This window comes from Marmota monax, unplaced genomic scaffold (assembly GCF_021218885.2).
Source record: "Marmota monax isolate L192 unplaced genomic scaffold, Marmota_monax_Labrador192_F-V1.1 WCK01_AAM20220418_F8-fsc00010, whole genome shotgun sequence".
In the NCBI taxonomy this organism is placed as follows: Eukaryota; Metazoa; Chordata; class Mammalia; order Rodentia; family Sciuridae; genus Marmota; species Marmota monax.
The window spans coordinates 18,925,860-18,943,108 of record NW_026692321.1 but is presented as its reverse complement, the minus strand read 5'-3'; the positions used below and the strand labels follow the sequence as shown (position 1 = coordinate 18,943,108).

General features: G+C 50.6%; 1 protein-coding gene across 1 annotated transcript; it reads right to left on the bottom strand.

The window, feature by feature from the left end:
* Positions 1-358: 358 nt before the first annotated feature.
* Positions 359-16,223, bottom strand: Slc35f6 (solute carrier family 35 member F6). The gene is made up of 6 exons (XM_046441430.2): positions 16,048-16,223; positions 7,716-7,788; positions 6,940-7,111; positions 6,456-6,668; positions 5,626-5,736; positions 359-4,414 (listed from the first exon to the last, which is right to left on the bottom strand). Exons 1-6 carry the CDS (start codon positions 16,122-16,124, stop codon positions 3,945-3,947), a joined length of 1,116 nt encoding a protein of 371 aa, XP_046297386.1. The 5' UTR covers positions 16,125-16,223; the 3' UTR covers positions 359-3,944.
* Between the last annotated feature and the right edge of the window lie 1,026 nt (positions 16,224-17,249).

Below are 17,249 nucleotides of genomic sequence, written 5' to 3'. Positions count from 1 at the left end.
TATCTCCCCTTATTGATTGTAGGTTGAAGGAGACACATTTGCTTTGAATTTTTCAGGGTGAGTACTGAAGGGGAAATTATAAAAAGAATACTGTGGGCAACATGAAAGGAAAATGAACCCAGAAGGAAAAACTGTTACATTGAGGCCTGTGCCCCACTCCTCATGGTTCTTGTGTGAAGATTAAGAGCAATGGTGGAGCTTCCTGATGAGTCCAAGGCTGCAGGGTGAGTCCCAAGAAGTCCATGGGGTAGCTGGACCTTTGGAGTCATCCCAGGCTCAGGGATGTGGAACCCTGGGACAGCCCTTCTAAAATCCTACAGGAACAAGGGGGACACAAAAGCACAGAAGGCACAAGTCCTGACTTCCTGGGTCATCAGTTTTATCTCATGGCAACTAATTTAAAATTGTGTGTACACTAAAAGAAACACAAACATAGAGCACATCACAAATTTCACATTCACTTTTTTAAAATAAGGCAGTTTTAAAAAATAATTACAGGCTACATTGCCCTTCCAGACCATCCCTCCCAAACCCAGCTCCCACTTGTTCTCATCTAGGGTTAGGGCTATTTCAGGGGGAAAGATTGAGATTCACTGCCCTAGGGTGAGACTCAAATGCCCTGTGTCTTAAAAAACGAAAAGAAAAAAAAAAAAGGGAAAAGAAAAAAATCGACAAGCGCTCCCAATGAAGAAAGATGGTTTATAAACTTTTACAGCTACACACAAAACCTCCTGCTAAATGGGTGCTGCAAGTATGTAGTCAGCAAAAGGCCAGAGGGGCACTTAGTCAAGGCAAAACCAAGAATCACAACCTACAAGTGTGCCAGGGAGGTGAACATGCTCAGGAATACAAAGAACCTACCCCTTTCCAAGGCAGCCAGTGCTTTAGAAGTTAACATTTGACTTCAAGGTCATTCATCAAGGCTGGGCAGAGCTGAGAACATGAATGCCCTGCTCCTCCCAGTGCTGTCTGCTTGTAAACTACAGTCAGTCATCCGTCCATTCTAATTTCAGGCTTAGGGCCTGCATCCTAATTTCTACTATGTAGGGTTCCCTTACATACTCAGATAGGCCACAACCAGATACTTCCTCAACCTTCCAGACTCAGCAGCAGAGTAGAGGATGACCAGGAGTACACTGCAAGGCCTCTCAAACCCACCTGCCAAAGCCCCATGTCCAGGTGAGCAATCTCCAGGGGTCTGGGAGACACCTACCTTCAGCATAAATATTTCTCCAGGTTTCCTGTTTTAATCTATAATCGATGTGCACTTGATATTTCACAGCTGTGTGCTGGAACGAAACGTTTCTGTCCCTCTGCATGAAGTTGGTTCTTCAGAGCCATTGTTGCAGCAGCCCGTGAGAGCACAGCCTTACTCTGTGTGCCATGGCAGGGGCAAGCACCCTCCAGTCTACTCTCTTAGGTAATGCTCCCGCCTTTCCTGTGAGATGGAGGCTGGCTTCCCACACCAGATGGAAGAAGCAGGCTCTCAGAGGGAAAGTGATTTGCCCGAGTTTGTGGGGAACTGGGGGTAGGGGGCTGGGGAAGCAGCTCCCTCCTCATGTTCTTCCACTCCTCACCACAAGCTCCTACTATAATCCCTCCACCCCTTCAAACATAAAAATCAATAGTCCCAGCCGGGTGCAATGTGGTGCATGCCTGTAATCCCAGCAACTCAGAAGACTGAGGCAGGAGGATCATGAGTTCAAAGCTAGCCTCAACAACTTACTGAGGCACTCAGCAACTCAGTGATACCCCGTCTCTAAATAAATATAAAAATGGGGGCCGGCATTGTGGCTCAGTAGTAGAGCACTTGCCTAGCATGCATGAGGCACTGGGTTTGATCCCTGGCACCACATAAAAATAAAATAAAGGTATTGTATCCATCTACAACAACAACAAAAATTTTATATATATATATATATATGTGGGGCTGGGAATGTGGCTCAGTGATTAATCATCTCTGGTTTCAATCCCCAGTACCAAAACAAACAAACAAAAAAACCCAACAGCCCCCTTGGGCAGCACTCAAATGAAGGCCAAGTGCTTCCCCAACACCCTCATAAGCAGTCTGCAGTTGAGCACTCTGGTGGGGCAGCCCACAGCAGGCAAGTAGTCCCAGAATCTAAGTGTTAGCTCTAGGCAACTCTATCTGTGGCAGAATGGGATAGGCAAAACCAGGAAATCTGGCTTTGCCTATAATTGGCTGTGACATAGGAAGTTCTTTTCACTTTCTGGGCTTTGGTATCTCCATCTAGACAATGAATAGGGGATTAGGTGATTTCTATGCTTTGGGTACATTAGAGCTTTCCACTCCAAGATTCTAGATTGCTACCCCCAGGACCCTCTTGTGCCCCTTCCCTTTTCTGAAAGAAAAAAAAAGTTCAATACTGCTCATTTCCCCCTTTAAAAAATAAAATCCAAATCAACATTGTAAGGTGCTAGCTTTTCAGACGAGGCAGCTGCAGTCTCCATCACCCTCTGTTCATTTCCTTCTTCCTGTGACATACTGGTTGAGAGAAGCAGAGGCCACTAGGGACCTAGAGCTGGTGGACCCAAGAGGCCTCTGACACATCGTGATAACTGGTTCAAATCAGACCCAACCTGAGGGTTTCGCTCATCAAAGGCCCCATTCAGCACTAGCAGGCATTCAGCATTCAGTGTTTCATGTCTGAGTCACCTAGGAAAATGGTTTGAGGCACCACTCAACCATTCCAAAGAGCAATATTGGAATTAAGGGCTGCCTGCTTGCTGGAGGTCCTGATATCATACCTTTCTGCAGGTGGGGGTACCTGGGGGAAGCAGCCAAAGAATTCTACCCCAATGACTCCATAGGGATCCCTATGGTAGGAGAGGCCTCAGGTCAGGAAGCAGAACTAGGCTAGAATACTGGCTCCATGGGAAGCCACTTAGCCTTCTCTGGGCCAGATTTCTCCATTGTGCCACCTCTGCAGGCTGTAACAACAAGTTAAGCACTCTGCACAGTGCCCAGGGTACTGGCATTACTCGGCAAATGCTTTACCCTGACGGGGTTCTCTTCAAGGCTAGGCAGCTGGGGTGGGGTTGAGATGCAGATGTGCTCTAGGTCCCACCTGTGGCAGAGTTATGCACCTGCATAGCCTGGGGTTCCCCCACATCCTTGGTCAGAGCTGATGGCAGGAGAGTCCCCTTTTCAAACTTATAACTCTGGGCTTCAGTTTCCTCATATTTAAAATACAAGTTCATAAAATGATAATCAAGGACTGCCTGGAATTCCCTTGTAGTCTTTCCCAGACAGCGAGGCCTGTGGAGTGTGAATGAGAACGAAACAGGCACAGGGAGGGGAGGTGTAAGGGGGCTGTTTCTCTTTCCTTGGGTTGGTCAAAATCAGAGGCCCATAAGATGCTGGGGCCAGAAGGCACCAAAGGCCACAGCATGGAAAACAACTTTCCAGAGCTAACAGGCCAAGGAGCACATACTGAGTTTGCAGCAGTTTGGGATGAAACCCAGATCTCCAGACAGGTTTAAGGAATATCTTAAAAGTTTCAGAAAATATAGTACTTAGTTCTGGTTTGAGCCAGCTCACTGGTTTCTCTTCTTTGAAGCTTATGATTCATAAGCTAGATAATCTATCATGACAATCTAGTTTATGATTCAGAAATACTATGGTTGTAAATTCCTGCCTTTTGAATTCATGATTTAGCTCTAGTACTGCTGGGAGGGCTGGGGTCAGTGACACTCAGGCCTGTGGGGACTGGGTCACACCATCCTGTAGGTAGTGGGGAGAAAAGGAGCTGGGTGTCCTTTTGCCTTCAATGGTAACAGCTGCCCTGGAGGGTCAGTAGGGAAGGGGCAGGTAAGGCCTTGGGGACAGGGCTTTCAAGGCCCACCAGCCCATGTGGCCTCAGCCTCAGGGTGAAGAGGGTGAAGAGAGAACACTGGGTGGTAGCAGAGGCCCCGTGAGAGGCTCAGTTGGTTTCGTTGATGGGAGTCCGGTTGCCATCTAGCAGTCTTTCACGCTCGGCTTCCGGGGCAGGGCGCCAGCCCCTGGACAGGCAGGCCAGCAGTGGGCGGTGCAGCCCATTGTAGAGGGCAGTGCCTGTCAAGAGGATGAGGAAGCCAAGGATCTGCAGAGGGTGGAAGGTTTCCCATCCCAGGGCCAGGCTCAAGGCCCAGATAACCACGGTGCGCAAGCTGTCCAGCACCATGCGGGTGGTGGCACTCAATTCTTTAGTTACACTGATGCCTGCGAAGTTGAAGAAGGCAATGCTGCTGATGTTGCCCAGCAGAGCCAGGGCGATTAACGGTTGTTTGCCCAGCTGGCAGAAGGCATCCAGGGCATCCTCTAGTGTCCCCTTGGGGTTTCCACTGAAGGAGCCGGCAGGGATGTAGTACATGGGCACCAGGAGCAGGGAGAGGATCACAAAACCGAAGAGGCCTGAAGGGGTGAGGACGCACGTCACAAACTCTGCCTTGCCCACCGCCTCCCAGTTTAGCCCACATGCACTGCCTTTTGGCTCCTGTTGCCCATTCCTGGGATCTGTCCCTTTATCTCTCTTCAGGAACTTTGGGCCTATGCAGTGAGCTCTGGCTGCCCCCTCTCTACCTTAGTCCATTGGCATCTCATGGGACTGAGAGTGAAATACATCTTGTATTGTGATCTGGGATACATGTGCACAGGCACGCATGGGTGCACTCCCTAAACAACAGCTTTGCTATATACAATGCTCTCTGACATTTAAATTCTATTCTATTCATTTAAGAAAGAGCTGCGGGTTCCAATTCACTACACTGTTTTCACAAGTTTGAAAATACAGAGCTCCCTAATTTAGCATGTGATTGGTCTGTAGTAAAGAATTTGTGCCAGAATGTAAGCACTGCTTCATTCATAAAATCTTGCTAGAAAATAAACTGAGTGGAAACAAACAGTATACTTTGTGATGCAGCTGATCTACATTCTGCCATCAGATCCTCTGGCTCTCACTGGGCCAGATGCAAATAACCTGATAGGTACCTGTCCATGGGCTACTCTGACAGCACAGCTCTCATCCATCTTGCTAATCTTGTATTTTTACAGCATAATTTTGGTAGTTGTCTTCCTGGCTCAAAAATCTTTGGTGGTTCCTCTTACCTGTCATTTAGTTGCCTGACATGACATGACCCTGACTTACTTAATTCCCGATTATCCCCAACCTATATTGGGGAAACCTATATTGCACTCAAATCCAGCTCCCAGCCCTTTGCCCTGTCTGGAGTTCTCAGCTCCTGCCTGTTGGAATCTGAGGCTCAAAAGCCACCTTCCCTGTCCCGAGAATCTTAGCCTTGCTCAGAGATTGAGACATCACTGAAGCATCAGTGGGCCAAGCTCAGGCACGCTGAGGTCCCTTTTTTCCTGGTGGTCAGCTCCTCTAGGGAGGGCCTGCATCTTACTCATCTTTGTCCTTGACCTCCCCTTGCCTGACACAGCAGGTGTCAGAGGATCTGTCATCTCACATCTGGTGAGGGAGGAAGGTATGAGAGCAGGAGGCTCATCCCTTCAGTGGTCAACAGCACCTGCCCTGTGATCCACTTGTGCAGTTCATGCCCCATGCTGTCCCCCACCGTGTCCTCCCTTCCAGCCACTCCTCCCAGGCCTGTGCCCACACGCACCCTCAGTGCCCACTGCCCGGAGTGGGTGCACATTGTGCTTGTAGACAAACTTCTCCTCTAGCACCATCTGGATGGCAACGATGACCTGGGCCATGATGATCAACAGGTCCCCTGTTGAAAGAAAGCCAGGTGAAACCAGGGCTGCTCCGGGGCTGGGTCTGGAGGTGATGACAGAAGGGCCCCAAGGACATGACGTGCTAGCTCCTGACTTTGCAAGCCCAATATAGTTCACTAGGCTTAGTCATAACGACCTGTGCTTGATTCCCTGGCCCCTGATGGGCAGGATAGGCCAGCCAAGCAGGGCTGAGACTCCAGAAAGCCCAGAGACCTACCTGAGAGCTGCATCCCAGCAAAGCAGGTCTCTTATGGAGCAACAGGTTTGAGACAGCTGTTTTTGGCTTAATCCTGACTCTGAGTGACCCAGAGCAGACACTTCACTATAAAATGGGCTGTGATGGCTTGCTCTGGAGATGTGGCAGGGCTCCTGTGATGCGGATGGCACAGAGCTCAGTGTCGTGCTGGGCATGTGTAAGTGCTCAGTGAGAGGTCTCTGTTCCTGTCCCCGTCCAGCAGTTTGTGATTATGCATCACAGAACAGGACAGCCCCTTCCTTGGGTCTCTTGCTCCTCTTGTGTTACTTGCCACTCTTCCTTAGTGAATTATACCCTAATCCGGTCTCCTCCACACTGTCTGATCCCTTGAGAGCAGCTGTGTGCCCTTATCCAGTTCCTGCATATGGCAGAGCTTGTATAAGTCTGAGGGACAACCATGTTGGGCTCCCTGGGGAAGGTATGATAGGACAGAGGACCCCTATTACCCCAAGGCCATACCTGTGATCACTTCGCTGAGCTTGTGCTGATTGTCTTGCTTGCTCAGAAGGTCAGCCAGGCCCACTACCACCAGTCCAGCGATGGTGGCCAGGATGCCCAGCCACTGGCTTGGCACCAGCCTTCGGCCCAGAAAGGCCACTGAGAACAGGCCTGTGAATATGATCACTGCACCCCGCAGCATCTGGAAGCTAGAGGCACTGGTCATGTTCAGGGCTAGACAAGGAGAGACAAGACTATTAGCTCCTGAGGGCCAAGGCTGCCTGCCACTGAGGGGTTTTCAGGGTTGGAGAAAAGCTGAGCACATTGCAAGTGCTCAATAAATTTTGCTTTGTTTTGTGTGTGTGTGTGTGTAAACGCACATGTGTGTGCACATGCAAGTGCATGTGAAAAGTTTGTGGCAGAACAGCAGGGTGGGGTGGGCTGTTTGACCAGGGACCCCTTCAGACCACAGCCTTCACTGAGCCTTCTTGACCTGGCTACTCACCCACATACATGAGGCTGGTTCCTGTCATGTCACAGAGGGCTGGAGGCAGGAAAAGAAGGGGATTGAAGGGCTGCTGGGGATCCACACTGGAGACTGACTGCCCTGTGGCTCTGCACTGGAGCAGGTAGAAGGCAGCCAGGCAGGAGAACTCTCCCAAGAACATGCCCACTGCCTGCAGAGATGAGAACCCACAGACTTAGCACTGAAGGGAACTAGGGGACCACCAGTAGCAGTATTGTTTTTTATGTAATCTTTCTTCAAACAGGAGGTTACCCAGAACCCCAACCTGTCAAACCAATAAAAACAGCTGCTGTGGGGCTCTTAAAATACCCTAAGACTGTGGTAACCTGTGTGAAGATCATTCATCCAGGCCAACCCCTTGTGAAGTTCCAGGTGAAGAAACAGGCCCAGACAGGTTCAAAGACTGACGGAAGGCCACTAAGCAAACTGCTAACAGACTGGGGCTGAAATCTGAGTCTCCCAACCCCCAGTCCAATTTGGGGTATCTTTCAATAATGAGGTCTACCCTGACCCAGTGGTATTCTGGGCTTGGAAAACGGGCTTCTTTCCATGTGTTCTGACTGGACATGGTGAAGACTCATGTAGGCCTCCTATAGGACTGTGCCCTCTGCTTGCTTCCAGGGTTACCCTTAGATCCTGGCCCTGCTCTAAGGGAGGAAAAAGCAGGGGAGCTCCATCCCTAGGCCAAGAAACAGCCTAGCTTCAAGGGTGCTGGTCTGAGGCCTGGGAGATGGTGGGAGGGCCAGAGCCCGTACCTGGAGGAAGGGATGCTGGAAGCTGTGCTCTGCGGTTCCTCCGCAGCCCTCGGCTATGAAGTTGTCTGCCCACCTGCAGCAAAAAGGAAAGGTCAGACCCTGGCAGTTTGGCAGGACTCTCTGCCAGCCTGATGCCTGTGGAGGGCCTTGTTCCTCCCAGGGCCAGGATGTCCAGACTGAGAGCCTCAGCCTCAGGTGGAAGGGTTTGGAAGGGTTCCTTCCTTTTCTATTTCACGGAATAATTTGAGGAGTATTGGTATTAATTCTTCTTTGTAAGTCTTGTAGAACTCAGCTCTGAATCCGCCTGGTCCCGGGTTTTTCTTGGTTGGTAGGCTTCTGATGGCATCTTCTATTTCCTTGCTTGAAACTGATCTGTTTAAATTGTGTATGTCCTCTTGACTCAGTTTGGGTTGATCATATACCTCTAGAAATTTGTTGGTGTCTTCAAGGTTTTCTGTATTACTGGAGTATAAATTTTCAAACTAGTTTCTAATTGTCTTTTATATTTCAATAGTGCCTGTTGTGATATTTCCTTTTTCATCCCAAATTTTAGTAATTTGAGTTTCCTCTCTCCTTCTTTTTGTTAGGATAGCCAAGGGGTTTGTCAATTTTATTTGTTTTTTTCAAAGAACCAGCTTTTTGTTTTGTCAATTTTTTGAATGGAAATTTAATGTATTAAGGAACATATGTATTACTATATTGTGAATTTGCTTTTTAATGTTTGACAACTTTGTCAATGTAATTTGATCCTTGGTCTCTCATTTGCACATTTTAAAACATTATTATGAAGAGGTCTATAGGCTATACCAGGCTGTCAAGGGACTCACGGGACACAAAGCCTCTGGTCTCAAGGAATACTCCAGCCCTGGGAGATGACCACCAGATCATCACCAAAAAGCCTGAATGGCCTGAAATGTAGTCATAAAGCTGACCCCAAAGCAGGGGATACATGCATTGCAGTCATGGAGTGATGTCCCAGAGAGCACCGTGGTGGACAGGAGAACTGATCATAGCACTCTTCCCCACTGAGCCCAGAATCCTTCAAAGCATAGGCTTTGGGTAGCTACCATGGCCATTCTGAACTGTCTGCCATCTTTGTAAGAAAGCTCTCTCTCCTGAATTTCATTTTTGCTGGGTGGTTATCTAGTCTAATCTTTCATTAGAAAGCCTTTCAGATATCTGAAGAGTTTCCAACCTGAATCTCATGGCAAAACAGCCCCACTCCTTCTGAACCTTTTGCTCTGCTAGCTGCTAACTTCTGGAATGTATTGGCAGCCCAGGCCCAGAGCCAAACATGTGCTTTGGCCCAGTCAGAGACTGGCAAAAGTGCAACCCCTTCCTTGTGTTGGACATACTTGGTCCATTGGCACTGCTCAGCCCACACCAGGCAGATCACTTGCTGACTCCAGTCAACACAGACTTTGGAGCTGTTTCCTATGAGCCATGATCTTCTCTCACCAGAGCACCCCACATGCAGACAGCAGTCTCTAAGATGTAAGGCTAGGGACCGCCCTCCCTCCTGCAGTGTTGGGGATGTAACCCAGGGCCTCACTTGTGCTAGGCAAGTGCTCTAATACTGAACTATGCTCCCAGCCCTGGGAACTTCTTTCTGTTACATGCTTTTCCCTGAAATATACTTCTAGAGCTGCACATCATAGTGCACCCTACTCTTGGCTTACCTGTAACAAGTCTGAGATCCTGAAGGGAGGGGCAGCCTTTTGCTTCCTGTGCCTCCCCATAAAGTGCCATAGGGCCTGGGTTTGGCAAAGATCCTGCCCAGCAGCCCTGGTTTCTCTGTCCCTGGAGCATGATGCCTGGACCGTGGGGCATGACGCAATGGGGAGGCCACTGGATAGTGGTGCCTCCTGGTTAGGGAACACAGAGGAACTGTGGGCTGAAGGACAGACATCTGAGGGAATAACCACAGCTACTTAGAGATCTGAACACACTTCAGGATGAAGGAAGGAAACAGGACAGTAGCAAACCTCACCCAGTAGGAGACTCACCTGCTTCAGAAGGTGTAGAGAGAGAGGGGCAGTTAGGAGGGTTTGTGATTCTTGGGAACAGGGTTGGGGTGGTGGTTGAAGGAGAGATAAGGGGAGTGGGAAAATTCCGACATGACTGGTTAGAAGCAGAGAGAAGCCTGGAGCCCTACATATGCCAGGGGTCCAACTGTAACCAGTTCTAACACCACTGGGGCAAAGAAAGACCTCACTACAGAGCAGAAACCCCTTTTCTCTGGGAGTTTTCTTCTGCCTGATCTGCTACTGGTTCTGGGTCTTGGGTCCCCAGGCAGGACAGGACATGGCAGGTGAGTGGGGGCCACAGACAGACTATATGGCTTACCCAGATAGACCTGGGAAAGCCTGGGGGAGGCAACTGAGTGAAAGAGAGGAGAAAAGAAGAAGCACACCCAGGCTCAGTTTTACCAAGTGTGCAGAGCAGACTCCCTGAACAAGGGAACAAGCCAGAGAGGTGAACTGGTAGGGTTGGAGCCGGGGGTCCTCTAGTAGGGACAAGAGAGGTGCCACCAAGTCCATCAAGGCCAACCAGAAGCCTAGGGCAAAAATTTGGGGGCGGGATGAAAGCCACTTTCTCATCCTGGTGCCACCCAAAGAAGTTCCCCCAGAATAGCAATGGTGCCACCACCTAGAACTCAGCCTGTGCTACTGCCTATGCAGTTTCCAGTAACAACTCACATCCATAGAACATTCGGATTCCACATTCACTGTAGGCTGAGAGTGAGCTCAGTGCTTCCACATCTCTATTTTATTCATTTATTTTTATGTGGTGCTGAGGATCGAACCCAGGGCCTCACACATGCTAGGCGAGTGCTCTACCACTGAGCCACAACCCCAACCCCCTCTTCCACACCTCTAAAATCCCTGGTCCTGGCACACTATTATGCAGAAGTTTGACATTCGTGGTTTAATGAATGAGATTTCCAGGCCTTGCTGGCAGAAAGATCAAGTGCTGCAGCCCAGAGGCCATGTCCCTAATGAGTCCCACTTCCCACCAGAGCTGAGTGGAACAAGCTGGCCAGAGGGGGAAACCTCTTCTGGGGCCTGTCCTTTGTCAGGGGTTGGGTGCTTCATGGAATGCTGGCGGTGAGGCGCTAAGCTCCCTTCTCCCCACGGTTGTCTGGGCTTTCTCTGAAAGGTAGGTCTGCCTGGACAGGCTGGCCTGGCAGGGTTCCCAACAGGGAAATGGAATCACTTTGTATCCAAGAGCCCAGCAGCCCAAGGGATTGGGTGTCAGCAGCACAGGCTGCCCTGCCTTGTCTGTCTCTTCAGGACAGAGTAGGGACACTCAGGCCTGTGGGCACTTTAGGGCAGGAGTCAGGCTTTGGCTCATTGCTCAGGCTCAGAAGGACCCCAGGTCTCACAGATGAGAGCCCAAATTTAGCCTCAGTGTGTCTGGGGATGACAGCTGTGACTCCAAAGGTGGAAGAGCACTTTGCTGTTTGTTGATGTTCATAGATGTTTTGTTGGATGGGCCATGCACTGAAAACTGATTTTGTGCTGGGCCTGTGCCAAGCACCTCTTGTAGGCTATCCTGGTTAAGCTTCACAAGGATCCTCATTTTAAAGGGGGACTCCAAGGCTCAGGTGCAGAGAACAGTTCAGGCTCTTAGAGTTAACAGCCTGCAGAGCTGAGGTCAAACCCTGTTTGAACTCACACTCAGGAGAGGCAGCAGCTTACATAGAAGGCTGTCTTGACTTGCATAGGCTGGATAGGTTTCAGGGACAATCAGGAAACACTGATGAACGGGTAAGGCACTGAACAGCATAAGTTCTATAAGACCTCGCCCGGACAGGTATTCAGTACAGACCATTTTCTGTTTCTTCTCCCTCTTCACTCACTGAGCAGGAGCCCCCTCCCTTTGTGCTGGGGTCAGTGTGGATCCAGTTTTGCCCTGGCCTGAAAGCTTCTGGAAGAGTCCATGCTCTGGAACCTACCCTACGTTGAGGAAGTGGCAGCTGGAAGGGCCTAAGGCTACTGCCCCTGCAGCTCCACAGAGCCACAAAATGTATGGCTCTCACATGAGGAACTGAGGGCTAGAGAGGGCTTGAGGGTCACAGGGCTCATTATGTGCTGAGTCAGGGTAATACCCAGGAATGATGACACCAGGTCTATGGCCCATCCCCAAGCTTTGAAGTTCTCCTATGATCTTCTTACTTTAGACTCTTCCTGTTCCCCTGTTGGGGTGAGGAGAGGGTCAGCCCTGCAGATAGGTCTCTATTCTCTGAAGATGCTCTATTCTGGGGACAGGCTGAGGCCCCATGAGGAAGCACCCTCTGCTGGCAGAGGCTGGCTCCTTTTAGGGGGTTCCTGAATGTGATGGGCAGGCTAGGAAGTGGGCAACCCTTGCTGGTGGTGACTCAGTCCCTGGTGGGCCCTGACCACACTCATAGCTCAGTGCTTCGGGTCAGGGTGGCAGGCACAGACTGAGGAAGTGGCTGATGTGGTTGGCCCTGGTTGACTGACTATGTGTCCATTCCTGCAGAATCTCTGCCATTTCTTCCAGCATCCCCAGCTTGTCAAGCCCAGTGAGTCAGCGTCTTTGTCTTGCCAAGAGATTTACTGAAGGGAGATCTACAGAAGAACCAGGCCTTCTCCACCCTCTAGGGTATTCTGGAAGAAGGCCCTGGCTTAGGAGATGATAAATGACAATGAGCCCTCTCATTTCTATGGAAGAAAAACTTTCCTCAGTAGATCCTAGTGTCTGGAAAGGAGGCAGATCCGGAATTTTCATGTCCACTTTACAGATGAAGGGATCGAGAGGCCTCAAAGAGGCTGAATGACTCATCTTAATCCTACGGCTTCCAAGCCTCATGCTCATTCCACTATATACCCTGCCCTCCCAACTTGAGGCCTCCTCGAGCTCGCCCTGCAACTCTCTGAAGCAATTCTCCCAAGCCAGTTCATGAAGGGTGGGGTCTGGTACCAAGGGCAAAGTTGGAGCTGTCACAGAATTGACAATGATGCTGCTCTCTAATAGAGGCTGGTGTTACCAGGCAGGGTCCCTGGCCCAGAGATAGAGGAGTCTCAGACCCACATGCCCTCCCTGGCTAGGCATGCCCAGAGCCTGCAGAAGCTAAGGAAGGAGCTGCACCTCACTTAGTGTTTGCTTAGCCCTGGCTCTTCAGATGTGGATCCTAAGCCAGATTCAGGAGAACAGGGTTCTGAAATGGGTGTGATCTCAGACAGGCAGAACAGGGCTCTACATGGTATGGGATCAGGTAGACAGAAAGGGTTTGGTCTCAAGGAGATGATCAGCAGAAGGTGCTGATGAGAAAAGAGCCATAGAAGGAGAAGCAGCTACTTCCCAGAGAGAGGCCCTTTGCCAACACCCAGGGAGGGGCCAAAGGGCCCGCCTGACTGGTAGCTTTTCCTCCCAGAGCACGTGACATCTCCCAGCAGCCTTCCAAAACTTGCTGAGTGGGCAGAGGAGAGTGCCCTGTGGTAACAGCACAGCAGGTGGCACGTGCTCACTCAGGGAGGGAAGCACCCAAGCTCCTTTTTCAGGCTGAGACACTGCAAGGACTGCCTGAGGCTTTCTGTCTGGACCTTGAGTGTCCCCTGGCACCAGGGGCAAGGCAATCAGGATGTTGGCAGAGACTTGCTGCCCAGGCACAAGGGGAAGGCACCCTGAGGACTGGGAGGGAGATGTCACTTACAGGATTATACCTTCTTTGGATACAGGCTCATCTGTCCCTATCTCGGGAGATGAGAGAGGAAAGCTGAAGGGGTGGGACTTTTGAGCCACTTCAGTCCTAACAAATAGGACCAGACTAAAGTCCTGAGGCCTGGGTGACAGCTCCCATTCTGACACCAACCAGCCTGACTCACCACCTCACCAGCACCTTCTGCTGATCTTTGAAACCATTCTCTCTGAAATCTCTTGGGGTATCTCCTGTAAATTGTGGCGATCAGATCAGATGATTTCTAACATTCTAAACACTCTCTCCCCAAGAATGATGAGAGAAGTCCCCAGTCTCTGCACCGCCTCTACCCATAGGTGGTTAAAAGAATGGATTCTATAGCCACACTACTTTGACTCAAATATAAACCCTGCCACTTGGTAGATGAATTGAACTTGGCAAGTAATTTAATCTTTTTGTACCTCAGTTTACTTCATTGGGGATAATAAGTTTATCTACCTCATTGGGTGATTACAAGAATTCACTTAGTTCACATGAAAGGTGATGAGAGCAGGGCCTGGCACTTGGCAGGGCTGGGTACACTCTTTGTACTCGTTGGCTATGCTGACTATGATCTGCACCTGATGAAAATGTGATTTTGTATCAATAATTCACACCAGGGAGTACAAGCTGCTCTTCTTCCTCATTCTTTCTAAGAGCATCCGTCTCACAGTCTGGCCTTAAATACTATTTAAGTTCCAACTCTGGGGCCAGTTTCAGGGTAGAGACTCCTGAGAGGCCCCACACCAGGTTATAGGGCAGAGGCAAGACAAAAGGCTTCATCCTATAACAGACTTGGGAGACTCCTTCCTGTCTCTCAGGTAGCCTCCAAGGGTGAGGCCCCCTGGGACTGAGGATCTCCTGGGTCCCTACCTGACCAGTTTGGAGCTTTTAAAGAAGAAGCCAAGTCAGCATAATGGCCGTTTATACTCTCCATGGGGACAGCAGCCATGAAAGACTTATAGCAACTTTCTGAGCACTTGAGTGAGGCTTTGGATGGTCTAACAGCTGGATGGAAGTCTTGTTCTGTTATGTCAGCTACGGACAGGGGAGTCCTCAGGCTGGGGCCCTTTACACCTCAGAGGTGTAAACTCCAGGAGGTTGCAGTGCCCAGGAGGCCAGAAGTTTACCATAAGACAATAGTTGGTCAGAGATGAACTAGAGAGACAGAAGTGTGGCATCCTTCAGCAGAAGAGGGGGATACTGTACTGCCATGTGTCTCCTTCATCTCAGATTGTGAGCATTTCAAAGGCAGGGACCTTTTCTTGGCCTCTTTCCCTCCTACACTGTAGGTAACTTATACTCCTCTGACAGAAGTGAATACTGCTCTCCCAGGTTCTCTTCTGAAACACCTTGCGGCACTAATGAAGTATGTGAGATACAAATGTCTCAGCAATTATTAAGAAACAGTCATGCCCTCAGAAGGCTCACAGCCAGTTTCTCAAAGTGTAGAACCCAACAGAAAACCCAGAGGATTTGCAGCACATCTCAGAGGGCAGGAAAGCTTCCATTTGGAATTGCTACATTGATGCTCTTGGCTCTGGAGCCTGGCAGTGCCCAGGTGGAAGTGAGGTCTGACTGGGAGAGGACCACTGTCCACTGTTCTTCATGTACAGGGCATGATCCTGGCCAGGAACAGCTGAACTGAACTTGAATCAGTTCAAGAAAAGGCCAAGCCCCATGTTTTGGGGCTTTTAGATGGTGAACAGAAAGGAGAAGGAAGGCCCTGCCCTGTAGTGGGGCAGAGAAAGTGGCTACCATGGGAAGGAATGGCTTTTCTGCCCATGACAGAGAGGAAGCTATGCTGACTCCTCAGCGTCGTGGTGACCCTGTGCTCTCAGTCCCCAAACTCCTGAGAGAGTACCACAGCTGAAATGCCCACCTGCCCTTCCTGTCTGGATTAAGAACACTTATCTTCCTTCCAGGCAGAAACCCTTGATCCTACCACCTGCCCCTTCCTTTCCTGCCTCACTATCATCTCCTTGTCTCGTAGCAGCAGCCATAGAATGGTATTCCCTGCCCCAAACAATCTTCAATTGACCCCCAGGTTAATCATATCACTTCATTCGTTTTTCTATCATACCACTTTCAACATGTCTTTCCGCAGCTCAACAGTCCATCTCTGATTATGGGGTAAAAATCCAGCCTAGGCATTTGGTGTTGGATCTGGACTGTCTGTTCCCCGCCTCCAAGTCTCGGCCACACAGAACCCCACCTAAAAGTCAAGGTGCAGCTCTAATCCTTCCTCCACCAGCGGCCGGTGGGCACCCACTTCTCTGCTGCCTCAACCTTCACTCTCATTAGTCACTCGGCCTGACCTGCCACGACAATAACTCGCCTGCCCAAGACCTGGAGCCTCCTCCGCAGGCCCCCAGCTCCTGGAGGGCAGTGCTCGGCTCGGACTCGGGCTCCGGTTCCGACCACAGCCCTGGGAAGCTGCGGAGAGGAACTGGTCCAAACTCCGGTTTTAAGATGAGGAAACTGAGACGCGGAGACGAGATGTGACCCCGAGCCTCGCACCCTTGGGTGGTCCATAAACTGGGCGAACCCATAGCAACAACTGAGAGGGCGGGTAGGGAACCGCGCGCAGGCCCAGCAGGGCCCCCGCCGGGCCGGGCCCAGACTCACTTTGCCGACAGCGTGTTGATGGAGCCGGTGACGAGCATGAGCCCGGCCAGGAACAGCTGGTACTTGGTCCAGGCCATGGTAGCAGACAAGGCAACCCACCGGAGTGAGCAGCTCCCACCCGGTCACCCGGGGGTCTCGGGTTTGAGCCCTTCCGGTCCGGCCGTCACGTGATCCGCGCAGGCCCCGCCCCGCTCCCGCTTTCCCCGCCCCCAGGAGCACGCAGAGCCTAAGGCGCTCGGCTGGGTAGGCTGCCGACTAGCTGGTTCCCGCCGGGTGACTCTGGCGAGCCGGCGCCCAGGCTCAGCCACCTCCCTGGTTTTCGATGTTGGGGATCTCAGCCTCACGCACGCTAGGCAAGCGTGAGCTACACCCCAGTCCCGTGGCCTCCCCATTTGTAACAGGAGGCCGGTGGTAGGATGCATTATCGTGGGTATTAGATCGTTTCGTAAACCATTGGGAGAGATTGGGCTGAAGGATGTCCAGAGACTAATCGCGAGATGGAAATGTCCAGCGTGGGAATTTCCTCTCTCTAGGGTACCCAGGGAACTCCAGGGAGGCCTCGAGGTGTCCCTGGGGATCCCAGCCGGCTCACACCTTCCAGCAAAGCAGCGTAGGAATCTAGTTCCAGCTGCCAGGGAGAACATTTTACAGCGAAAACTAAATTGAGAGAGACCGAGTGAATTGCTTAAAATGGTTTTTGTTGGTGGTGCGGTGTGTGTGTAGGTGGGTGGGGCGTTGGGCTCAGATTCTTTAGTCTCCCCAAATCCGTGCCTTCTGTACAATCGCTGCACCAAGCCTGGTTACTGCTCTTTCATGAACCATCTAGACAATGCTCAGAGACATCCAGGTAGAAAGACCTTCCTAGGTTTGTTTGCAGAGAAATTCCAGCCTTTAAAACCCGACTCTTGTCTTCAGCCACCTGCTGTCCACTTTCCTCTTTCTCAAAGCTGTAGTCTACATCACATGCCTGATGTACTGGAGGCAGACCCCCTTGGAGGACTGTTTTGACCCAGCACACTCATTTTCCCCATTTCTGCAAACCTTGTTACTGGCCTTACAGAGGTAGGACCTCTTTCCTTCCTACCCTAAGACTTCCTCGAACTTGTGCACCTGGTCAATATAGACTCAAAAACTGTCAAGCATCTGTACCAGACCTCTAGTACAGGAAGCCCCGACGGAGTGAGTGTTATAAGTGGGGTTTT